Source organism: Pseudopipra pipra, chromosome 1 (genome assembly GCF_036250125.1).
Source record: "Pseudopipra pipra isolate bDixPip1 chromosome 1, bDixPip1.hap1, whole genome shotgun sequence".
Classification (NCBI taxonomy): Eukaryota; Metazoa; Chordata; class Aves; order Passeriformes; family Pipridae; genus Pseudopipra; species Pseudopipra pipra.
In genome coordinates, this window is record NC_087549.1 from 52305987 (window position 1) to 52332119 (window position 26133).

At 42.6% G+C, this 26133-nt stretch overlaps 1 protein-coding gene across 4 annotated transcripts; it reads left to right on the forward strand.

Moving 5' to 3' along the window:
* Positions 1-1058: 1058 nt before the first annotated feature.
* TWSG1 (twisted gastrulation BMP signaling modulator 1) lies at positions 1059-25282 on the forward strand. Of its 4 annotated transcripts, none has more exons than XM_064656921.1 (5): positions 1059-1238; positions 3299-3426; positions 10564-10663; positions 14636-14902; positions 22787-25282. In XM_064656921.1, the coding sequence occupies exons 1-5, from the start codon at positions 1091-1093 to the stop codon at positions 22966-22968; spliced, it is 825 nt and encodes a 274-aa protein (XP_064512991.1). In that variant the 5' UTR covers positions 1059-1090; the 3' UTR covers positions 22969-25282. The 4 variants fall into 4 exon arrangements, with proteins under 4 accessions (XP_064512991.1, XP_064512996.1, XP_064512990.1 ...); XM_064656926.1 differs by having other exon boundaries at positions 1160-1238; positions 3261-3426; XM_064656920.1 differs by lacking the exon at positions 1059-1238 and adding an exon at positions 1249-1749.
* The last annotated feature ends 851 nt before the right edge of the window (positions 25283-26133 follow it).

The window sequence follows — 26133 nt, forward strand, 5'->3', positions numbered from 1 at the left end:
AAGGAAATCTGAAGACAGATGGTTTTTAGCATTAGCCTGCATCTTCTTTACAATGAGATAATTTCCTAGTATTGGGGTATGTGAAACAGATTTTTTTCAATTGCAGATTTTTCGTAAAAATGTAGCTACTCCAAATGTTCCAGCCCCTTAGATAATGATTTGATGGGTTCTTTGATTTGAAACCAGGGTTTGTTACAGTCCTTTTTTTTTTTTTTTTTTTTTTCAAGTTCACTCTGTGGGATGATACCTCCTGTGTTGTTTAAGGACACCGTGCTGTGGATTTCCCTCGAACACGATGGCGGGAGCTGTGAGGGGAGAAGGATGAGTGAGACGAAATATAACAGTAGCTCGTTGGGGCGGTGGTCCGGTTTCCCTCTCCAGGGTCTAGCCGTCTCCTGGGAAGCCCGGGGACTGCTCTTTCTGGGTACCAAGCCAGGTTCCTCCCGTGTTTTTCTTCCAGGGACCAAACTTGTTTCCTTGCTCCCTTGGAGCTTGGCACGTAGGAGGATAAAGCCGCTAAACAGCCGTGTTTTTGAGGTCCTGGGCGAGGCTGTCCGGATGTGCCTGCCCTTCCCCGGGCACCTGCTCGTTCTCAGGCTTCGGGAAGTTCATCACGGGGCTCGAGTTCCCCGCTGGCTCTTCGGCAGGCTGGTCCTGGCGCTTCCAGCGGCAGCGCCCCCCGGTTCTCTCTCCCGTCTCCCTCCTTGCCCGCAGCCCTCCGGCGGGGGGCTGCTGCCCTGAGCGCTCTCCGCTCTGCTCCCCTCCGCAGCCTCTCGGCGAGACCCCCGCGCCCGCTCCTCTCGCCCCGGCTCCCCCGGCCTGCCTCCCCTCGCTACAGGACCCTCGAGTTCCTCCCTGCCCGCACTCGGGTTGCGGGGGGTTGTTCTGCCTGGAAGAAGCCCCTCCGAGGCAGGCGCCTGGCCGTGTCCCCCCCACTGCCATCCCGCTAGGCGCGGTCTGGCGCGCAGCTCCATCCACCGGCCCCTGAACCTCCTCCTTCTCCCGCCAGGCTCCGCGCAGCCGCCGCCCGCCGGGGCGGAGGGTCCCGGGGGGAGGGTCCCGGCGCCTGACGGTGCCCCGAGGCGGGGCGATGATGCGAGGCCGCCGCCTCCGCGCTGCCTGCGGCCGAGGGGGGAGCAGTGGGACGAGCCGCGGGGTTGCTGCTGCCGCCGCCGCCGCCTCCGGAGCAGCGAGAGCCGCCTGCGGAGCGCGAGGTGCTCGGCCCGCGGCGCCGCCCGGTGAGCGCCGCCGGGGGAGCGGGCGGGGGGCGCGGGGGGATGGAGCCGGTGGCCGGGGAGGAGGAGGAGGAGGAGGCGGCAGCTGTGGAGCCGTGGCTGCTGCTTTGTGGCAGGAAAGTTTCGGTGCGGCTCGGCGCGGCCGCCGTGCTGCCTGCCTGCCTGCCTGCCGGAGGAGGAGGAGGAGGAGGAGGCGACCCGCTCCCCTTGCGGGGCCCCGCCTGCCCCGGGCCGCTTCGGCAGGGGGTGTTCTCCCACATCCCCCTCCCTGTCACCGGCCTCCCGGCCCCTGGTAGTGCCATCTTTGGGGCCCGGGCCTCTCGGGAGCCGAGCGCGGGTCGATCGGCCGGAGGGGGGTTTCGGGTGTTTTCCGCCCCGGGAGCGATCCCGGCCGTGAGGGAGAGCGATGCTGAGCCGGTGCCGCCAGGATGGGCTGCGGGAGCGGAGGGGCGGCCGGCAGGGGTACCCCTCCAGCGGGACGCCACGCCGGATAAAAGTCTGGGGGGAAGCGGCGGTGGGTGAAACGGAACTGGAGCGGCGGGGGGAGGCCGGGGAGCGGGCACCGGGGACGGCAGCGCATCCGAGCGGGTGCGCGGGGACATGGCATCGCTCCGGCTCCGCTCCGCCGGACTCTCTATGTGGCGCAGCCCCTGGTCGGTGCGGGATGCGGGGGAGCACGCCGGGATCCCTCCTCTCACCAAGCAGCGTGCTTGCCTTGGCTCCCGCCGGGTCTGGGCCGGCGGCTCCCGCTGGAAGGAAACTTTCTTGACTCCGGGTAGCTGGAAGGGTGAGCGGTGACCCCCAGCTGAGTGGAAAGATCCCGTGTTCTCCGTGCGTGCCCCCGGTCTTGCAGGGGGGTCCCCCCAGCCCTGCTTGGGTACAGATGGCAGTGTGCCCAGCACAGCGAGGTTCACAGGCATTTAATAACCATTGTAAGAAAGACTAATCGAACGCAGGCCTTAAATGTCCAGATCGTGCCTTCTTTACGTGTTGGCTTGGTTTTCTACTTTTTTGTGTTTGGATATTGCTCATTGAGCAATTGTTGGGGTGTTTAATTCATAAAACATAAAAACATTTCTAGATACCAAAAGAAAGAAATCCAGTGCCCCATTAGCATTTTTTTTCTCTCTTAGGAGAACAATACAGGCTCACTGTAAGCTTGCCCAAACATGGGCTGCCTTTTATTATGTATTGGTACAATGCCTAGTGCAATAAGGTCCACTTTTGACTGAGTTCAAATGCTAAGCACAAGGAAAAACTCAGTGGCACGCTGCTAATCGTGATACATTTGTCACAAATACCACCTGCCGATAGGCTGGGATTTCACAAAGGGAGAAAGGTGGAATGCTTTGAACAAACCCAGTTCCTCTGTCTGTTTGAAGTAGCAGATGCTCCTTGGCTTCAGTCACTTGGGTGGCTCTTGAAAGTTGTGTTGTTCAAAGTGTCTGATACTTTTTTCTTTTTTAATGTTGCTGTCTGTATTTTTTTAAGAAAAAAAAAGAAGTTAACAACTCTGTGATTGAGTTGAAAGCCTATGTGACATCTAACTGTCAGTGTGAAAACAGCTGCCTGTCTGCATTAAAGATCGCAGGGCAACTTACCTTGTCGTAAAACGTTGCTGTATGTCTTTGGTCCTAGACACCTGTGTGTACCTGTAGCCTGAGGAGATACTACATGAAACCAATCTGTCTACTTTAGGTATTTACAGAGTTAGGTCTTCATTGGTGGGTTTTCTCATCTGAGGTATTTTTTTTAGCATTGCTGCTTATAGGGTATCATATTTGATATTGCAGACTTGAGATTGTTCACCTTAAATTTGTGGCAATTGTAATCCAGAGGTGCAATAGCAGAAAGCTTTTAATTAACAAATTAGCTGATGGAGGAGGGGCTGGGTTTGTTGTTAAGCACCCCAATTTGACATTTTTTTAAAATACTCATCTTTATTGAAGGAATTGCAAGGGGGGAAGGGAAGTAGGATTTAGCTTGTGTTCCAATAGCCTTTTCAGTTGCTAGTTTTTGTTTTAGTGCTGGTTCAAGTACTTGTGAAAATTGCTCACCTGCAGGAAACATGAGGTCACAGTACATCACGGCGCCCACGGTCACTGTCCTTCTGTTCCTGCTGTGGATCCAGTCGTCAACAGGCTGCAATAAGGCTCTCTGTGCCAGTGACGTCAGTAAATGCCTGATACAGGTAAAGTCGTGTTTCCTTTCTTTGCTTTTGAGTGTTCAAGAAGCAGTTCCAAAGCTGTATCTTGAAAAGATCCAGTGATACAAATAAGTGGTATTCTATATTAAGTAGTGCCTCTTTAAAGAAGTTCATTTGGTCTCTTGCCCATATAAAGTGCAGATTAACAACCATTTATTTTATAGAGATAGATGATACCAAGTGCACCTCTATGTGGGCATGTGTCTTTTTTATAATGGAAACTTTTTCAAGCCAAGGACAATGGTTGCTGGGTTATTGTGTAGAAGCCACTAGGATTTACACTGTTAGTTTTCAATCTCTTTCTTCTTTATTAGTGATTATTATGAATAAGCAGCAATTTGAAACAGACATTTTATTAGAAGGGTTGCTGTGGGCAACAGTCATTTTTTAAGGAGATTATCTGCAATACCAGGAGTTCAAATGTTCAAAGCTTATAGTCTTCCCATATCTGTCTGAGATGTTCCCCTTAACTTGCAATTTGTCCACTTCCTTAAATCTCAGGCAGAGGGTCAGGAGTTGATGCCTCATGATCTCTAGAACATCAGGTTTGTACAGTCAATTAAAAGATGCCTAAAAACCAAGCCAAATACTTATGAGTTGAACTGGTAGGAAATGGATGTTAAACTCAAATCCAGATGCTGCTTTTGACTCACACTGTGTGTCTGTCTGCAGTGAAAAAAACAGGCTGAGACCAGATTGTTCTTCTTAGAGCAGGAGTTAAGGGGTATGGTGTGCAGAAGAGCAAAAGGGCAAGCAGTTCTGATAACTACCAAGTATTTATTTATATGGTATATAGAGCACTCTTCTTAACTCCAGATTGAAAAAAAGGAGGCTTCATGTGGTCAGCTGCAGCTGTTTCCTTCTACCTCTTTGTAGATTGGCAAAACAATAGCAGAGAGCACAAATGTCATATGGCAGTAACTTGCTAATGCTTACTGTAAATGCATGGTCACAGCCTGAAAAGAGGTGCAGAAGTGGCCTGAGGCATTTCCATGTTTACTTCATTTTATTGACTTCCGTTTAAAATTTGCCTGGTTTACAAATAAAAATACTTGCCAGATTCACAAATCCATTCCATGGAACAAAGACTGACTGTAGGCTGAACTCTCTGGCTTCTGCACTGTCATTGCTTTAAATATATTTTAAAAAAATTCTACTTTTTCTAGCCCCACCACAGTCTGTGGAGTTGTTAAGTACAGGAGCAAGAAAGAGGCTTCTGATTTTTACCCTTTCAAACAGAACACCAGTGGTTTTGTTGGTGTGTTGGACATTGTGCACTGTGACAAACTGATGTGCTTGTAAGTCCCTTCTCTTGCACTTTTTAAAATCACCTCTAGGATTGAAATCTTTAGGAAGTAACATGCTAAGTATGGCATTGGATGTACAAGGCACTTAAATAGTAAATGCTACAGATTTATTGATTCAGGGGAAAACTGTTGGTCCAGATGCTGGATTTTAGTCCTGGAAGTTGTTGGTCTGCTACTTATTTCTCTGTAAGCAAAAGGGAGAACAGGGAAGATGTAGTGTCTCCTTTTCTGGTGCCAGTGATGGGAGTCCACCATCCATTAGAGCACAGACATCTCCTTCCCAAGTAATCATTTTTTATCCAGTCAGTTTGAGACAGACAACATTTAGACTTTATTTTTATGAGCTAGTCTGAATAAAGTACAGCCCAGGAGGAGCGAAGTTAGTGCTACTGGAGTCCTTACTCAGCTGTCAATAAATGGCTGAGACTCAGCACTGCATGGGGGTGGCTCATACAACTGTGCTTATCAGTTGTGCACACAACTTGGGTTATGTTGGCATCTGTGACAACAGAGCCCTGTGCATGCAGAGAGACCACTGGTAGGTGTGTTCCCTCTTACTTTGTACAGGTGATGTGGAGTCCCTTTTTAAAGCATTTCCCTAAAATCCAAATCATATGCAATTCTCTGAGACCCTGAAGTAGCCCAGGCCATGTGAGTTGTGTGCTATTGCAGGGGAATTACACTGTTCATTTCCACTGTCTGGCTGCTGTCTTCCTGCAAACAGGCCTGACTTACCAGTCAGTATTCATTTTTTACAGAAGAACAGATCAGGTCAGACTAGTCTGATTGTGGATATGAAGTATCCTAAAGCTTTGACTTAAAGCAATTGTCATCTTTCTTCTTGCCTTTTTTTGTTTGTTTGTTTGTTTTAAATCTTCAGCAGTGTTGTGGCAGAAGCACTGCACTGCTATTTGAAGTGCATGTTATTTCCTGGAGAAGTATGCCAGTAGACTGTATCTATGTATTTTTCCCCCTCTAAACTCTTCTGGAAAAATCTGAACTTAAAAATAAAATACTGTGTTTAGCGAGGTTGCTTGACTATCACGTGACGTTTTTCCTTCACTGACTTTTATCACTGTTCAAGTTCAGCAAAATCCATGTCTCGATACCGAGATAATGCCACTTGGAGACAACTTGGAGAGCAAACAACTTGTGGATGTTTGTCATCTGCATCTGTGTACAGAAAGCGAGGCTGCCTGTCCCGGTGACATAATGAGACAAGAAACGTGCTCTCTCAAAAAGCATACGGTTAACATAAATATTTTTGCCAGCATGGCTAGAAGTCACTACAGTCATTACTGCCACTCCTTAAAAGCTGCTCTGCTTAAGGGTGGTCCCTACATAAATATTTATTTTGTTAGATCCAGAACAGTGCATGAGATCAACAACTCACATGGATTCAGCTTTCCCTTAACATCTTGATGCTCTAGCTTCATTGGTGTCTCTCTTTTTTCTGTAAGCAAAGAACTGTAAGAAAATAGCTTGAGGCATCTCTCTGCATAAGTTCAGCCTTCACAAAGAAACTGTGGTTTCCTGTCGTTGTTGAAGGAGTTGTGAGAAGACTTGGGAGTGCAGTGAGTGGGTCCACAAAGTTAGTTCCTTTGAAGGCTCTGGATGTAGCTCCTTCCTGTGAAGATGGGATTGGGGTGTTGGAGTCAATAAATGGCTGTTGCCTCGCTTTTCAGGTGGGCCACCGAGCCCTGGCTGCGCACAATGTGCGTGTTGCAGTATTTACTGTGGCACATCTGTTGTTGACTTGGAAGCGTGGGTTGTTTCCATGTGTGGAGAAGATGAAAAGGCCTCTACTCGCTGGGCAGAGTAGAGGCATGTATTGTGTCCTTGCAACATGGAGGAAATCCTTGAAGGCAGAAACTTCTAGGATGGGACGTTCCCACAACTGTTCATAGCAAATGGATTTGAGGCGAGTCCCAGGTTGGTTCTTGCGGCACAGAGCTACCTGCAGGAGTCAGGCTGGGGTGGGATGTCCATGCTGGGCAGGAAGCTGAGCTTTGCTCTCTCGTCTGCAACAGTTCTTTAAACTACTGCTGTGTGGGGGAAACACACAGCAGTAATTCAGGCATGGATTTCTGATCCTTCTGAGGAGGGGTTGTTTTGCAGGGTTTTCTCTCCCCAACGCCACATACCTGCAGCCACCTCAGCTGGTGCAGTGCTGTTCTGATTTAAAATCTCTTTTTGTCTTTGTCTCCTTTGCCTCCTATTAATTGTGTGTACAAACTTGTCAGCCTGAAAGGATTTCCAAGACTTTTTAGCCCTGTGGTATGAAATAAATGCCACTCCTTAACTTCAGGGCTTAGGCATCTAAAAATTGCTTTCAGCGTGTATGTACGTAACGCAGTTGGGTTAACAAAACAGCTCTGGCTGGTTTGCTTCCAGGAGATTTTCTGTTATTAAACTGTTCTAGGAAAAAAAAACTAGCTCTTTTTCTTGCACTCCCCCTTCCAGTTTGCGAAGATATTTCCAATGCCTTCAGGTCCTGCTTCTCCCTGCACTAAGAAAATAGTCTCTGTCATTCCAAGAAAGCTTTGAAAAAAATGCAGATGTTAAATATCTTGTAAAAACCTTTTTTTGCTCTCTGGAACAGAAGTATATTTATTGTACAAACATGCCTGCTTCCTATTTAATGCTGTATTTTTAGACTGTGAGGCTTTATTTCTTGCCTAGCAAAATAGATTCTCCAATGCACCTTCAGTAGTTCAGCTTGCAAATTTGCCAAGCTGACTTATGAGTAATATTTTCTTGACTGACACCTCACCACCCCCAGCTATCAACAAGGAAAGTTTCTCATTCTGCCTCTCTTCACCCACGTCTCATGTAAGCATTCTTTTACAAAGATGTATCCTGTACCAGTATCCAGTGTGGATGAGTCAGGCAGAAGGACTCAAAAGTGGTTAAGGAAACCATGTATGTGCAAACACATATATGAAAGAACATACAGTTTTTGCCCTGAAGAAGGTGGAAGACTAATTAATTAGATTGTTCTTTCTTCCCTCATCTCCCTCCAAGTCTGAAATAAATAAATAATAATTTAAAAAAAATTACATTGCTCATAAGCCCTTCCTATAAAAACAAACTTCTTAAAATACTGGTAGGTGTAATGACGCTATCCCCAAGATAGTGCTTACACATACAGATGCTAAGCAGAATTTTTTGTTAATATGTTGCAAGTGCAGAATTAAAGTTACATTTAATTCTTGGAGAACACTCTTCTATAAAACTGAAACAAATTCAGTGAATTTTCTGGCTTCAATTCATGTGTTACATGTAATAGTTTATGGAGAATTGCCTCCTCCCACGTCCTGGCTTGTTGATGTTTTAATAAGTATAAAGTTGTTTGCCCGGTTTTACTGTTGAAGAATAAATAAATAGGATATTTTTAATGCTAATATATATTAATATTATTCTCTGGCCAAGGTAACAGTACTCGTGGTTATTTTTAAAGTTGTTTTATTCAAGCTTTTTATTCTAAAGACTGACAAAATCTGTTTATTGAACAGTAAGATAAATATTTTAGAAACACATCATTCATTCACATAAGTCATCTTTCTAAGTTTGTGGTGTTTCCTCTTGTGGAAAAATGTGTATATTTTATTAATGAACCTTGTTTTCTTCTTTCTCTTGGAAACAGCATAGTAATAGGTGCCATTCATAAACTTTGAGGATGAAAAAGTAAAAAACCTTGGTAGTTTTCCTCTCTGTAAGTAAAAATTCAATACTTACAAAGTCTGCATATTGCAGAAATGTGTGTGGAGCAGGAGTTCACTCTTGATCAGTCAGCAGGGCAAACAATTCACATTAAACTATGCAGGTGACAGTGTTTCTCAGCATTACGTAGCACAAGCAGTAGTAGGTGAATTTTGTTTCTTTGCTGGCTTCAAGAAGATTTGGGATCTGGGGTGAAGTGAGTGGAATAATAAGGAATCAATGGATTTATACTGCATTAGTAAATTGTAGCATGTCTGCAGCACATTTTGGTGTTTGTTCAGTTTTAATCCAGAGCTGGGAGCTTTGCAGCTTCATTTGCTGTATTCTGAAGGCCTGTCCCCAGCCTTCTGGCCTGGGGTGAGCAAGTTGGTGTGAGCAAGGGGTGATCCCTGTGCAACTGAACAGGCCCCAGATATTTGCAATTGCCAGTTTTGCAGATTAAGGAGAGAACAGGGGTCATACACAATCAGGTGCATATCTGTGCCTTGCCTTGCCTAGCAAACGTACTCCTGACACTTGGTATAAATATGCCTCCTTTCTCTGCTACTTGAGGCTTATTAACAGTTGCAAACAAAGAATTATTTAAAAAAATGGAATTTTGTCCCATCAGCTTCCTCCCAAGGTGCTTCAAAAAGAAACCACACTTAACGGGTGATGTGGGTGTCTGGCTGTAAGGAGTGGTGTCCCTGACTCAGCTGTGGTTACCAGAGGTGGAACCATGGGTGGTGACTCCAGGATAGGAGAATTTCAAACCAAACCACTTTCCTGCCCTTCCCTCCTGTCCATGTGCGTCTCCTGACCACACTGCAGTGTGTCCCTCCCCTGTCTCTGGAGAATGGGATCAAAGAGTGGGGATGGGCATTGTCTTCTCCCTCGCCTGGTGCGTAGCAGAGATTTGCCGATAGCCCTTCCAGTAAAGACAGGGGTGGGAAGGATCCCATGGTCAGTGTTTCCAGTAATGGGATTTTATTTTCTCACCAATTGTATGTAACATGATAGTTAGACAGACGTCATCAAAACCAAATTCTTAGACAGGACAACCAAAGTGACTTCTTGGCTGTCCGTGTTTCACACTATGATGTAATTCAAGTGTGTGAATTATTGTCATGTAGCCACAATCTTTTGGCCAAACTGGAATTACTAGTATGGATTTAAACTAGAGGGAAGGAGACCGCCTGGTTTTTAAATTTCCTTCATCCACGTAGGCTATTTCCATGCTGTGAGGTCCACCACTGTATGTCTCCACCAGGACTGCTAAACCAGTGCCTTTGGGTTTAGTAGTATGAAGATGTCTTTTTGCTTCCATGCCCTTTCCACCTTTTTAGCTTAATAAAAGAAAATTAAAGAAAAATATGTGTGTATGCCACTTCACTTTCTAGAGTCTCTAGAAGTCTTGGAAATATCCCAAGGTGTCGGTTTGAGGGGAGGAAGCATAGGGTTGTTTTCATAATAGCAAAAATTAATTAGCTGGACCTGGGGCAGGAGTAATCTGGTCACTAATATTGCAAATGGAGACCAGCGTGTAACATGCATTCAGAGACGCAGAAAATCCCATTATCAAATGACTTAATTGAGTAAGTTCCTTTTAGAATCAGTTCCTTTTAGAAACCATGCATAGATGGGATGGTAGATATCGTGTATATCCTGAGTATGCATGTCAGGCTTATAGTAACTTTCTTTTTTGACTAAATTATAATGTGGGCTCACTATTTATATATAAAGAAACACTCCTCTTTGAATTTCTAGTTGTGATGGGAAGAACATCCAAAGAACTTGTAGATTCAGGCATACACAGAAGGGCACACACCTTTCCCATGAATAGGATTTTTTTTGCTTTTAAATGCTGACTTCAGATTTGTCTTCAGAATGTCACCTTTAAAAAAAAAAAAGGGGGGGCAAACTTGCAAAAGATCCTTTTGTAGGCTCAGATCTGCTCTTTGGCTGGAGCTGTTTTACCGTTTACTCACTGTATTAGTGCACTAAGCTTTTTTAATGCCCTAATTGGAGTTGTGGCTTGAGGAAGAATTGCTCTGTTGTGTAGTTCTTTTGCATCTGGGATTGCTGCAGTGTAATGAATGCCTGTTGTTTCCAGGAGCTGTGTCAGTGCCGCCCTGGGGAAGGGAACTGTTCCTGCTGTAAGGAGTGCATGCTCTGCCTGGGCACACTTTGGGATGAGTGCTGTGACTGCGTTGGTAAGTTTGCCTTTTTTTTTTAATTTTCTTCTTTTTTTACGTTGGTTTCTCCTGCCACATGCTGAGCTCACGGTCTTAAAATAGAAGTAAAACATTGTGACAGCATCTGTGCTTTAAACATTTTACAGCTCATTTTGTGGGTACAGAATAAATTACTGTGGAGATCCAACATTTGAAGGCTGTATCTGCTCTGTGGAGTGGGAGGTGGCAGTAGTCCAGGTTTTGCCTGGTTAATGTCATCATAGCTGACACTCTCTAACAAAAAACTCCATTTTGAATTGTCACCTTGAGGAAACAAGACAGTGCCTGCTTCGTGGGGTTGGATGCTGTGTGAAGGTTTGTACCTGCAAAGTGTATTGACAGGTACCACACAGGGGCAGTTTTAGGTTTGAGCTGGGACTAGTAGTAAATAGGCACAGCCCGGCGTTTTCACCATTCTTGAAAAAAGACCTCTTTGTGGAGGGTAAAAAAGAAACAGACAAGGTCTTACTGTAGGACTAGATGACAGTCTTAACAAGAACACATTGCTACTAAGAGGTGGTGTTCAGAGTGCTCATTTACAAGTGGATGCTGCTCCTGCTTAAGGAGACTGTATGTTCTGACTTATGATTTAAGTTTAATTAAAGCTTCATCCTCCTGTGGTTGCTGGAAGTCTTCCTGTGATGCCACTCAAAATCTTGGCTTCCATGAAAGGGATGCATCTTGAGTGTTGTACCTGCTCTCAGCTTTTCCTGGTGGGTTTTCTCTGAATTCATGAAGGTTATTAGTGTCAAAATGCCCATTTTCAGTGCAGTCTATTGCTTCTCCTGTTCCTGAATGATGTGAATCTGCTTTCTGACATCCCTTTTTTTGCTTGGTTCTGGCTAGCTTAGCTTCGCTTTACTGTCTTTCAGTAAGCAGTGGGGTGGCATGGTCCTGTACATGTGTGATTCTTCCCAGTGGCATAAAGTGTTTTCAGCCCCTGCCCCTGTGAAGGATATACTGCACCTGTGGAGAATGCATTTAGAAAGAGGCCTTAGAGTCTGTTTTTTCTGTTTGATCTTGGGCTCCTTAAGAAGTGAAATACGTATCTATATATATATCCCCTTTTTTTCCCCTTTGCCCTTCCAGGGTCATCAAATTTTTCGTAATGCAGTATTGAAGTGCGCTGTTGTCATCTTCAGTCATAGCGACGAGGAGTAGGATAGTAGGTTATTTCCCTGGTATAGAACCATCATCTGCTGTAGCAAGCAAGGCTTGTGTGCCAGTCTCTAGGGAGAGGAACAACCTACCTCTTGGGATTGTGAAGTAAAAAAGTGAAGTCCACACACAAACTTTTTTTATAAATCTGCAGATGGCTCACTGTTCTGCTGTTCTTCCTCATAGTATTTTCCAGGAGAGGAGTTAACAAGGTTTCAGGTTCAATTTCCAAACACTGAATAAACTAAAACATCTCCTGATGGTCCTGTGGGTGTCTCAGATCTCAGTGTTTCTATGGCATGATCCTATTCTTCTTCTCTTCAGTGTAGGGTCATCCTTGCTGTAGCCTTATTCAAATAGGCAAACAGGAAAGCATGCTATACTTGGCTTCCTAGAGACAGTTCTTTGATGATACTTGAGCTGATATTTAAGTTTCTTTATAAGCTGATCATGTCTAATGTAAAAGCAGATTTTGTGTCTTTCAGGTCATGTCTGCCCTGAGGTTAGGAATTACCTCCTACCCTACCCTACCTACTTTAGAGATGCTCACTTGATGCCCTCATATTTTGTGTGGATGTTCTCTCCCTTCTCAGACAGGGAAAAAGACACTGGAGGAAAGGGAACAGCAACAGGTCTCTCTTTCCTTTGAGTTAAACTCTTTTAGTCCCTCTTGTAAAGGCCTGTCTGCTTCCATCATTTCAGTAGCCTATTTCTGCATCTTCTCATCCATTCCAAAGCAGTAGTGTAGACATGTTTCATCCTTACCAGTTGCTCATAAGTTAAACTTTATTTTCATTTTAGCCAAAGCTGCTATTTTATAATAATTCCTATTTAAAATATTACTATTATAATAAAATGCTTTTAAAAACAGTAAGAGGGAAAGATCTTTGTGGATGAGCATTTACCCATTAAACTATGAGTGATGGTTTCTTGGTGCCATCTTAAGATAATATTTTCATACTGTATTGATATGCACACAAACTTGTGCACCTTCTGCAGGATTTTTTTTTCCCTGTGTGTCCTTCTTATCAATGAAATTTATTTTCTGAATCCAACCTGACAGAAGGAGCCTCTAGAAAGGCTCACTGGTTTCCATTTCACAACATTAATACAATGACACCAACTAAATTATACATCCCTCCATGTATCTGTATAAAACTCTTACCTGCTTTGATAGCTTCCTAATTGATTTTCAAGTGGGCATCCTTTATTAGAATTATATGGTTAATACAGTGCCTACTAAAGTATGGTTAATATTAGTGCTTACTAAAAGGTGATAATGCAGGGATAGAAATTTTTTGTTAAAGCAATAAGTCCAGGAAGGTCCATGAAGAACAAACCCAGTCGAGAGGAGTAGGAAAATAATCATTTACAGTAGGAAGTTTGTGTAAGTGGAATTATTTCTTAGTGTGACCTGATCTTGTTTGGAAGGGAGGCTTATTTTTTTTTCCTACCCAGTACTTGGCTCACCTTTTTGTAGGAGCAAACTTGTCCCGTGGTGTTCCTATTATTAAATGCTGGTAATGCTAACCACTTGCTTAAGATTTGCCAGATCTCATGCTAATCGTCACGGACAAACTTCCCTCTGCTTTGTTCATTATGGAAATCCACCTACTTAGGTTGAGAAGATTGTGGGTTTGTATAAGGCTCTAGTCAAACACAGTTATTTCTGAAGCTGGAGCCCTAGTGGATCTACAGGCCAGGAAGTGTTTCTCTGGTTGTGTGGGGAGGTAGACTTTGAACATTTATGTCCCATATCACTTTTACACTTCAAGAATTGGTGTGCTATGCAGCTGTAGCTGTCTAAAACTGTGTCTGTGAAAATACCCAAACAATATCCAGATGTACGTGAGGAAAATGCATTTGTCTGCCTCTTGCCAGGTGACTTCTAATAGAGTTTTTTTTATTGGCTCCTGGGCTTAAGTACCTATGCAGATACAACTTTTCTTTTTGGTTGTTTCAATATTTGGATTAAATCAAGTTTCAATCAGTTTCATGGCTAGACATATTAGTGTTTAAACGGTTAATGAAAAACTGGCACTGGCATTGCATATCACAAAAACATTTTGTAGAAACTGGCAAAACAAAAAAAAAGATTACAAGGTTTCAAAAAAGAGACTGCAGAAGACGTTGAAAAATAAAGAAGGAGTAACCCGGAAATAAGCATTTTGCCTGTAGTGACCCCTCCAGATAAGCTGTGAAACGAGGTTCATCTCTGCTGTCTCTACACAGGTAAAGTAATTCAGACTCATGCTCCCTCCTGATAGTGATCTTTGCATCTCTGGCAGACGACTGAAAAGATCTAGTGGACTGCTGCAGCAGATGAGATGGAATACTTGAATTGTGATCAAAAGTTTCGTGTACCTCAGGACTTGTCAAGATACTACCTTTGTTCAGTCCTAAGCTTTCATTCCAGATTTATGCTAGGATTGATTATACTTTGCTTTGTCTCTTCTCCCAGGGAAAACAAACCTTCCATTGAACTCTTTATTTTCTAAGCTGTAATACTAGCATTAAAGGGGAAGAAAAGTGCTGTTCAGAAGAGGTTTTTCTTTTCACAAGTCACAGGTGTGTGTTGTGGAAGTCTGAGAGATCTGAAACCTGCCATTATGGGAAGTTCATCCTGCTGTATTTGGTGGTTTTCTGCTATCGGGTTAAGAGTGGGGTATATACAAAAGGGTTCTGTTCTGTTCAGGAAAAAAAAAAGGCAATTTTAATTTTCTAAATATCTGCCTGTTTAAAGAATAAGAGGTTAGAGAGTTTCATGTAACTGACTGTTTTGTTCATCTGCAGGTATGTGCAATCCTCGCAATTACAGTGACACACCACCAACATCCAAGAGCACTGTCGAGGAGTTGCATGAACCAATTCCTTCCCTTTTCCGGGCACTGACAGAAGGGGATACTCAGCTGAACTGGAATATTGTTTCCTTCCCTGTGGCAGAAGAACTGTCGCACCATGAGAACCTCGTTTCTTTTTTAGAAACAGTGAATCAGCCACAGCATCAGAATGTCTCTGTTCCAAACAACAACGTCCACACACCTTACTCTAGTGACAAAGGTAATGAGTGTAGTGTCTAAATTCCTAGCATTTCCTCTCATTTCTTCCAGGAGCCTTCTCAGTGCATATTCTGTGCTTCTCTGTGCTCACTTCTTCTTTTCCTGTAAAAAAGTGTGAAAGATTCAGCCGAATTTTGAGGATAACGTAACAAAAGGAGTGAGGAAAAATGTTGAGGAACATGGAAGATGGTGTTAAAGTGACTGATGATCTTAGGAGACGCTGAACCACCTGAGTTTATCTCTGTATTTCCTCCTGTGGCATGAGGCAGTTTGTTCATGTTACTTCATGTGCACTGGCAAGGTGTGTTCTTTGACCTGGAAGCAGTTACCTGTAGTTAGGAGATGGGACAGACCAGAACCTGAATCCAAATGATGTAGCAGTGCAGAGGCAGGCAACTGAAACATGGCTTCAGAGGTTTGAGAAATAACAGCTTATGGCATGTGACTGTCTGGAGTAGTTGTTTATTGCTTTCACCTGAGCTGGCATAACTTGAAATCTTTAGAATGATGGTTTGTACAAAATGCAGGATTAACAGTAAACCTAAGTAAGATAAAGACTGAGGAAGGATAAGTGACAGATTACCTTCAGTTTAGAGGACAGACTTCAGAATAGTGTTTGCTGAGGGGGAAGATGAGAAGTTTGAGGTAGTATGAAAGGTGGCTTGAGAAAAACACTGTTTCTTGGTTTCCATACTGAACCTGAAACATTTTTCCCTGCAAATAATTACAGCACACTTAAAAGAACCTCATAAACAATTCATAATGAAATTGCTGCTTAATAGGGGGAAAAGAGCATCTGATTTGTTTTATTAGTGTAATTAATGCTATGCTTCCTTCCCAACACACACTTTAAATGTTCGTAACCCCATATGTTGCAGTTGTGATGCCTCTTTTATCCTATCAATAAAAGATACCCTAATTAATGGACGTGCTGCTTTTCCATGCCGAGGTGAACCTTTGACCTAGTTGTGTTTCTGAGTAGGACTGCTGTTGATTAAATGGAACCGTAATGGCAACTTCTCTAATTTCCTTTGGTTAAGGCACGTTAGAAAAATAAATTAATTCCAGAACTGGGAAACCAGATGGTCAGAAAGCATCTCATTCATATGTCTTTGATGTTATTAAAATGCTTGCTCACCATTATTGGAGAGTGATGTAAAAAGCCGTGTAAAACGGCAAGCCTCAAAAAGCCCCTTGTGCAAACACTACAGTACTTAAAGCTGTAAATTATACTTGGGGAACAAAAATTATGTTTAGTACAGTTTTGAATATATCCCACTGTACTTAGGTACTGCAGCCCAGATGGCCGTCCTTTACTACCATACCAACAGGATGGGCTAATGATAGTTTTGGATTAAACTTGGAATTTGAATTGCATCTCGAGGGTGTGGAGCAGTTTTGAGTTTAACAACACAAATACATAACACTGCAGTTTTTTTCTTAGTCAAAAGTCTCCTTCATTTCATTTACTAAGAATGCTTTAGAGATTAGTCTGAGAGAGCTTTCACTGGAATGATGACAGTCCAAAAACAACAGTTATATTTAGTTATATTTGGAAATAGTTAACAAATGCCACTGCCTTTCAGGCCGCAACAGAAACTTAAAACAGAAATAAATGTCAGAGCTGTTCTTGTAATCATTGGCTTTGCCTCCTCCATCTTAGTGGCCAGTGAAGAACTAGAAAAGGTAGAAAATTACTTTCCACATCCTATACTTTGATAAATATGTAAACTTATTGAGGAGTCTCTTTTCTTGGTCACAATGTAGATAACTTTGTAGTGCCCTGCTTTCTCACAAGTCATATTAAACTTAGCTTACAAAAACATGAATGATTTGAGCACTGAGAACAGAGAAGGTGTAAAGAAAAATTAGCTCCTGGCTTGGTCAGTTTAACATTTATTATGGTGGAAGCAAGACAACTGGGGAATTGTATGGAGTGTTATTTGAGCCATGGGGTGGCATTGTTTTTAATACATTTTGATGGGTTCATTGGGGAAGCAGGAATCGAAAAGTGGAGGGGTAGTAGGTCATAGGGTAAAGAGCCTTGTGAGCACGGGCACAGCAAGGGAGCCTAGGAAGTTGCTGGAGCCTGATGGCTTCTGCCCATGCAAAGTTCAGTCACACAACTGGGTCACTGTGGTTTAACAAGCTAGTAAATGTTAGAAGAACCACTGAAAGAGAGGGTGAGTCTGTGTGTGTGTATGTATGTGTGCTCAGTGGCAGTAAATACAAGCATACCCTGCAGTGGGAGAAACAGGCCATCTCTTTAACCTTTCCTTCTCCTCATAAGTGCTGCTTAAAGGCAGATCTTGCAAAGGGAGATGTCCTTAAGGTGACTCGCTCAGCAGTTGTCTTCAGGGCTGTGACAGTCAGGGATTTGAAAGAATATTCCTGTGAGCAGAAACACAGATGCCTTGTGTTTTCTTTACAGTGCTGTGTCTCCTCCACTTTGTGGCTCCTTGCATGCTTCACTCCAACATGGTGTGCTGGCAGCAGCCTATTGCGTGGCGTGTAAAGGGAGAGGGGCTAATGAGTGGTAGATCTTGGTAGGGGGACAGTAGTCTCTGTACTATCTTCTAGAATACATCCCAAAATTTGGAAAGGCTCTGGTTACAAGTACCTCTTGTCACATGTTGTGTAACACAGCTCTGATTTTAATTTCAGCACATGTTCATGCAGGGATTGCCATTAAGCTGTCCCAGGGTGCCAGATTTGCTCAGTGCAGTTCTGGGTGAGGTCCAGGAAAAGCAGCACCAGCCACAGGAATCCACGAGCTTTGTGCCTGAGTGGCGTGAAGCCACCAGCCCCCAGAAAGTGTCTGTAGATCCAGGAGGAGGGGGGTGGTAGGATATAAAGCATTCCTTTCTCACCCCAGCCTATTGTGAGCCCAGACAACAGACTTTGAACTTCCCCATTATTTTCTTAATGAGTATCTTCCCTTTCCTCCTGTGAATTGACTTTTAATGTTTTAGCTGCCACAGTCATGTGTGCACTGCTGGAGCTGCTGTAGATCTTCGTATCAGTTGTTTCTGGCACTTGCACCACTACTTCAGAGAGGATTGTGATGAGTATTAATGTACATTTGTACTTTATTCATTTTGCTTTACTTTTAGCTGATACCCTCAGAGCTCTAAAGTGTGAGTTCAGATGTTTGAATAAGCTTAGTTGTTTCAGATGATGACAGGATGTTGGCAAGAGAGAGAGGGGAACTAGATAATCTTTTGGCAATTGATAAAACGAAATCTGCGTTGTAATTACGGGTTTCTGACTTACACTGCTTGGTGACACAGAGGATAGTGTCTGCTCTGCATTTCTGCTTCCCTTCAGTGCAAGCCACATAGAGGAGAGCTAGAAATCCAGTAAAGTGGCATCTACCTCTGTAGAAATGTTTCTTTTTATAAGTTCTGATTGACATAAAATTGACTTGTCCAAAGCTAGTAGATTATCTCAATTGATCTCCTCATTCTCTCTTTCCTCCTTTCCCACTACTGCTCTTGACTAGTTGTTGGGGTTTTTTTTTGTGGAAGATGTCCCCTGCCATGGAACAGGGGTTAGAATTAGATGATCTTTAAGGTCTCTTCCAACTCAAGCCATTCTATGATAAAATGGTATGACAGCTGGATGGATAGTTACCTTTTTAAAGGACTTTTAGAGCTACCAATAAGCTGACCAGCAGACAGCTGAAGTTACATAGCATGTTTAAATTCAAAGGTCACATACAGCGAGCGAATTGTCATTCACTGGGAAGGTTTGTTCAACCTATAGGTAGGCATTTCTCCTTAACTTAGAATAACTGAATTGTTTGATATTCTGAGTTGCTAAATTCCTCCATATTACACCAGTACAGACAGTTTTATAGCAAAGCTTGATAGTTTCTTCTGGTCATTTTTAATTTAGACTTGATTGTTGTTTCTCCTACACAACCCTTCACTGAGTATGAATTGTGAGGGGAAAAAGACTGAGAAATGCATGTTTTGGAAAAAAAATGTTTGCTGCTGCATCCTTCCCTCACCCCACAGCAGTAGTTTGTGGCCCTTAGTGTGTGAAAATTGGGAAAATGCAAATGAGAAAGCTGTTACTGCACTAAGTAACATTGTTTTTATCTACACTGAGGGAGCCAAGTGATGAGTCTGTAATTAGGTTGTGAAACAGTTTAAACACTCTGGGGTCCCAGCTGAACCTGTAGGTATGTATTTTTTCCCCTGTGTAACTCTGTTTCTTCAGCCTATAAAGCGGAATTTAATACTTAAGATGAGGAACTCTCCTGCTTTCAGTGATTCAACCTCTGCATGGACACAGAGGCTGCTGAGGAGGGGACCAGTAGTGTCCCATGATGAACAAAGTTGACCCTGCCCAATCTGACTCGTTCAGACCTGGGAAGTCTCTCAGTGAGTGAGACTTCAGAAGCAGTTTGATAGCATATACTGGAGCATGTCCTCCAGCTGCTCACAAGAGCTGCTGGGAACCAGACAGGCCTACTGCTGGCTCTGGTCTGCCATGTACAGTCTACTCTCTCCCCTTCACGGTGTTTTTGTACCGGTCCTCTAGGACCTAATCCTCTTGGCTTGTGTGCAGATGGAAATAAACTTTCTTCTCCACTCTCCAGTTAGTCAAGATTAATGTCCTTGGTTGCTGCTGCCACTGTAATAAGGTAGAGTTCTGGCTTTGTTTCCTGTGTTGGTCCTGCAAGAGTGGTTAAGGAGACTGGTCTCTCCGACTGATGTCACCTGGTTTTGTCAGAGTTGAGGGCCAGGTGCTGCTGCTCCTCCGGCCTCATTTACCCTGAGAGATGTCTTCAGTCTCTCAGTTCAGTGCCATTGATCTTTACATCCTGGAAATCACAGGCTCTTCTTACCCAGGAAGTTTATTTCAAGTTTCAGCAGGCATTAGCTGATGAACTGGGCTTCACCAGGACTTCTCAACCAGTGCTAACACTGACGAGGCTGTCACAGATGAGGTTGACGTGAAGGTGAACACAGATGTCTCCTTACACAGAGGGGACTGGACATTCTCTGATGACAGCCTGTAAGTGCTGGAAGCAGCTCTCACACCTCAGAGTGTGCACAGCTTTCCTGACCTCCTGTGGGCTTTCCCTTGTGTGTTGCAAATTGGAGTGCAGTGATCAATAGATAGCAGTGGGCACTTCTGGCAACCCCTTGGAGAGGACTCTGCTTCCTTTAAAGAGCTGTTTCACTGCTATCCAGAGATAGCTGTAAGTCATTTTGCTTTCTCAGGCTGATCCAGAGGCTAGGTCAGTCAGGTGGATGGCATCTCAAAAGCTGATTTTGCAGGAAGAAGTATTTCTGGATTAGCCAGGATTGCCTGTTTGGAGGCAGAGGCTCTGTGCCTCCAGCTGACACCTTCTAGGACTGACCCTACATATGGAATACATGAATAAGGTATATTAAGGTAATAAGGTAGTAAAGTTTCAGTAGAAAACTACTAAAAAGGTATCAAAAGAGTGAAATGAGATTAAGCAAGAGGGTATAAATTGTAGGAGTAATGTCCTACAGAGGCTTCTGTAAAGTTCCTGTGCTTGCACCCCAGCACTGAACTAGATGAACATGAGGAATGTTGCTGGAGACTTGCCTCTACTTTCTCACCCCTACCCTTCCACTGAAAACCTCCTGTGATGAGTGACAGGAACAGATTCCTGGAAATGTCTGGGCCTCCTGGGAATGGGTCCTTCTTGGGACCCTGGCAATCTGAGCTTTTTGCCACTGGTGATAAAACATTGCCAAGTCCTTGTGCATTCTCTATAAAAGATGGAGCTGCTGTCTGGCCTCTGGGTGTGGTGGCTGCATCTCCCTACTACTTTTCAGCTTTGGCTGAGTGCTTTAGGTGTATTCCTATCACTCTGTGCACGTGGTACCTTAGCATATGCTTCTATTTAGCTCTTTCGTCCCCCCCTTTGTGAATAAATTTTACTTACTTGAAGCTGTAGATATGTTAGTTGGTTTTAGGCAGAGGTTTTGTTTTCTGAAAACTCTCTTCCTCGGTTGCTGTGCCTCAGGCTTTATTATGAAGGCTTATAGAAATAGAAATGCCAAGAATGGGACAGGACTTACACAGCCATAGTGCATTTTATTGACATTTGCAGCAGTACTTCAGGTACTGCAAGATTTCTTGGACAACTGCAGCTTTACTCAGCACAGCTTTTCTGGGAGCAGAAACTGCTTCAGCCATGGGTCTGCATTTCCTCCCTAAGATCCCTATTGCCTGTTGCACTGTATATGGTGTCTGCAAGATGTGTACAGCAGTTTGGAAACTGATGAAGGCAGTGAATACTCTGTTGCTTTCAGTGGGCTGGCAGCACATCCTCTGACCCTCTTGCAGCTGTTTTGGTACTTGCAAAATAGTTTGACAGTGGTCAGAGTTCCCTCATATATGTTTTAACAAGTGACAGTTCTGAAAAGGGTAGGCAGGGTTTCCAGATGTCAAGGAAGAGGATGCATCCACAGAAAAGCTGTTGGGTACATTGTGCTGCTCCCCTGTATGTTGTGTTATCCCTTGTCATGTGCCCAAAAAGCATGGGCACCATGGAGATTGTTGGTACTGGGGAAACTGACTGCATAGATCCGATGATTTGTAAGGTGATGGAGGCCTTCCTGGCCTCAAGTCAGATTTGGACCTCACCTTCAGAGCTTGCCGTGAGTTATGCATACTACTGAGGCTGCTAATCTATGGGGCACCAATATTTTAAAGGGGAGGTTCTGGTATCACAGATAAGAGACTGAATGAACACTGTGGTTAACTACTACACTGCTCTGAAAGTCCTTCAGTTACTCACCCTTCTTCATATCTTCATAATCATTCAAAAAAAACCCCAACAAATCCACTGTCTTGATTTACCATTTATGTTTGGATTACATTTTTCTAATCCACATCAGAACATAGATCAGTATGTTTCTACTGGATGCACCATAAGTAGCAATAGGCTAGAAAGCCTGTTGACTTCTCCCGCTGACAAGTTGGTCTGACATGTGCGAGTGAGATGTTCATGTTTGCAGGCAGCTGCCAGTTGTGCTTTTCCCAAAATGTACCAAGTTATGCGGGGGTAAAGGTTATGTAACAGTCCTTTGGAGGATGAACAAAGTTTCATGGTGTAATCACCCGGTCAGCACAGAAGAAAGCTGGAGAATTGGAAGTAGACTGGAGTGGGAGGTGGGGGGGGGGGAATGTTTTTGTTTTATAATTGCGATGAATTCCTCAGCTCCAGTTTGAGGTTGCAACACCAAACTTCATGGCATTTGAAGTAATTGCATGGATGTTAAAAGCATGAAGTCAACACTTAGGCAGAAGGGGTTTCTTAATCTTAGTAAAGCTGGTGGTGTTGCTAAAAAAAAAAAGAAAAAAGTGTGCAGTTTCATGTTGAGGAAAACAGGAGTCTCCGACTTGTGGCTTAATATGGCTGAAGAGTATTGTGGAGTTTGGAGGGGGGAGGACGAAATATTTATACCTAAATAAGTGGGTTTTGTGTTTTTTAAATAACCTACCTAAACCTGAGGTTTTTCGTGGTAGCATATTACCTTCAGAGGACACATGCCTGCTTATTATTTTGGCATAGCCCATCCTTATGCTTTAGAAGGCATCCCTCACAACTGGGGGACAAAACCCAAAAACATTCTTGCCTATGACTGTAGAAGTAAGAAGGAGAACAGACAACAAGTTGAGTTGTAGATGCTGAAAATTTGAAGTTGGTAGGTTGTACCTTGACTCTCTGCCTCTCCTCTCTGCTTTTACTGTCACCTTTTTTTTCCTTATGCCTCATAGTCATGCTGATTTGCAATCCTACTTCTAAAGCTGCGCATTTAATTAATTTTTACCTAACCTTTAAAAATATTTTAAGACCTTAAAATCAAATTTTTCCCCCCTCTTGGTTTAGAACACATGTGTACTGTGGTGTATTTTGATGACTGCATGTCAATACATCAGTGCAAGATCTCTTGCGAGTCCATGGGAGCTTCCAAATACCGGTGGTTTCACAACGCCTGCTGTGAGTGTATCGGGCCAGAATGCATCGACTATGGCAGCAAAACTGTAAAATGTATGAACTGCATGTTTTGAAGCAGGAAAATTGTAATATAGCGATACTAAGGCCAAAGTAATCTCTCTCAGTTAAAGAGTCAGGGATTGCAAATACTGCATTTTGGTGGAGTGCCTGCTGGTTGCAATTAAATGCACCTGGTTGAAAAAAAAAGATGTATAAAATCTGAAAACTTTTTTTTCCTTTTTTTTTAAGTTCACATAAACGAGGCTAACTAGTAGATGTTTAAAAACTATGTTTTAAACTTATTTTTCTTTATTTCTGCTCGAATGGTACAGTCATGCTCATCATTGCTGTTCTGATTGTTTCCCTTTGATTTGAAAGTATTGACTGTACTGGTTTTCAGAATATATCTTGTAGGTTAGAGTAGGGAAACATTAAGAATATGGTAATGAGATTTCCATTATCTAAGTTCAACAAGTAAATAAATGGCTGCTAGGTTGGAGGGGGGGTGGTTGTTCTTTAGGGGCTCTTTTGGGGGGGTTTGGTTTCTGGTTTTGCTTTTTAACTTTATGATCTTCCAGTTTTTGAACTTTGCTTTCTATTGTGAAAGTGGTATTTGGGGAAAAAGAAAAATTCATGCTTTCTCTTCCATGCATGGGCTGTCATGGATAAAATCCTAACTTCTTAGAAGGGCTGCCCAACAAAACACTATGTAGGGACACTTTTCTTCCAAGTTTCATTTGCCCTGCTATTGCAAGTACATTTGGGCTTATGTTACATAATTTATGTGTTAAGCAAAGTAATTTTTTCAGTCTTCTCTTAGATTCCAAAATAAAGCTGTTAAGTGCAGTTGCATCTCCCGCCTTTTGCACTGTTCTCTAGGATTGCTTACTCCCTGAACATTCAGTCCAGTAAAGGAAACATGAAAGGTTATGATGGATTTAATGACTGAAGGAATAAAGAAGAATGAAATTCCATGAATGAGCAAGTGTTACAGCTGAGCAGCTGGCAGCAAGCATGTTCCCTTTTAGTAGTTTGCTGAGAATATTTATTCCAAAATGTTATTATTAATTTTTTTTCCCCCATGAAATCTTGTCAATGAAGAAGGGAATATGCATCTGCAAAGGCAAAGTTAGAATGCTCTGAGTTAAGAACATTGTCCATTTTTCTAAGTAAAAGTTTTTATATGTTGGCAGTTACATAGCAGTTACTATGACCCAGTTAAGGGCTCCACTGATAATGGTACTAAGTACAAGAATAAAGTCTATGAGTAGTTAATGATCAGCTTTTGGTATTTATAATGATGTAGGTTTTAACTCCTTGAATTTTTTTATGCATATATGCATATGCACATACAAAAAAGAATTTGACTATTCATTTTTCTCTCACTAACCTCAGTCTAGAGGGATTAAACTGTTTTCTAGTCACACCTGTCTATCTGTACCATGTACAAATGAAAGCAGTCATTTTACATTTATTTTGTTGAAAAGTTTGCCTGAATGTTTTTTTTTTAATTTTTCTCATTATACAGTTCTTTCAATAAGATGAAGTAATAATAATAATAATAATAATAATAAAAAAAAAATCTACTCTTGTTAAATGATGTTACTTTCTTCAGTGTCTTTTTCACCTATAAAAAAGTACTTGAAAGATGAATGTTATTGTTTTGAACTAGCAGATAATGGAATGTCTTTGTACTTTAAACTTGCAATTAAGTGATAAAAGGTCATAGACGTGAATAGAAAAACTTAGCTTATCATGGAGGAGTTGTTCTTCCTATATTTGACAGTTCATGTTATCTTTTCTTCTGCTAGAGTTTCTTAAAATGAATGGAGAAGAATATGTTAGAGTAGCTGTGACTGTTTGTAGCTGGAGGGTGATGCATCATCATTCCTGACCGAGATAGAAGACACATAGTAAGCAAGCGTTGCTGCAGGTCATTAGCATGCTCTGGATTTTTGCAGTCTTAAATTATTTGGAATACTGTGTGGTAGCTCAAAATCTTCTTGGGGGAGAAACAGCGCTGATGTTTCTGTCAGCACCTGCTGCCCCACGGATCTGACACCGCCTCCCTTTTCATCATCAGAATTTTCACTGTGAGGTCAAGTCAAGGGGAGCAGGAGAGACGGGAGGACTGACCCAACAGGTGTCCGGAAAACACTGTGGGGAACGGCATAAAAATGTAAACATGGTTATATGTGTAGTGGCCTGAGAGGAGGTAGTGAGGATGCACACCTTCTGGGGCTTGCCTTATTTTTGTAATTCTTGATGCTGTCTAGAGTTTGCTGTAAGTGTTGTGTGTACGCAAATGTCATACAGCAACAACATTCAGTGTATGTTATGACGATGAGTATTTTAAGAGGTATTTTAATAAAAAAGACATTACTGGTTCTTGTGGTTTTTTTTCCTCAAGATTTTCTCAGGGAAATGTTACCAGGAAGCATATTATAAAACTTAGTGATCTAGATGGATGGAAGAATACAGAGAATTAACTCTTCATCATTTTTTTCCCATACCTAAAAGTTTAGCTTCAAGGGTTTTTTCTGTACATAAATGAATAAAATAGAATTTTATTAATACTCAGAATGTTCTTTCTGACAAATCTAACAATTTTGGAAAGTTATTTATTTAGTCTTACTCATTTTGTAGGAAAAATCATAATTTATTTTGGCCTCTATTATTTCACCTGCATCTGGACACCAGAAAACCATCGCCTACATAAGTAATTTAGAATAGTTAAGAACATGTTTTAAAAACTTTTTTTTTTAGCTAGGAATGTTCTCCAGGTAAAGCATTGTCCACTTTTATCACTGTTCTTTGGGACAGAATTGTAAAACACTTAATGTATAGGGAAGCAAAAAGGGAATTCATACAGTAAGGAGTTATACTAGTCCCTAGTGTGTTGGGGGTCTGACTGAAAAGGGGTTGAAGGCCTTTTGTTCTTTCTCTAAAAGTAAAGAAAGTTTTTGTTCAGTTGCTATGGGTTTGGTTTGTTGGGGTTTCTTTGTTTTGTTTTTCCTCACAAGCACCTTTTGCTCTTAAATTTCAGAAGCACTGACATTGTGCAGAAAGTGAGTACAGTGGTCATAACGTGACATTGCTTTCCTGTCATTTCTTAGGCTTCCTGGCTTGCTTTTAGTACTCTTAATGGATTTCACATCTAATACTTCAAAAATAAATTTAAGTACACTGATTGTATCTTTAATAATATATCTATGATCACTCCAGTATGCCTCCCAAAA

Bases quoted from the DNA above. Each gene is read 5' to 3' on its own strand.
- TWSG1 (XM_064656920.1), top strand. From the start codon at position 1,278: ATGGAGCCGGTGGCCGGGGAGGAGGAGGAGGAGGAGGCGGCAGCTGTG. The intron at 1,750-3,298 runs GTGGGTGAAACG...GCTCACCTGCAG, and splicing joins AAGTCTGGGGGGAAGCGGCG to GAAACATGAGGTCACAGTAC. The intron at 14,903-22,786 runs GTAATGAGTGTA...CTCTTGGTTTAG, and splicing joins ACCTTACTCTAGTGACAAAG to AACACATGTGTACTGTGGTG.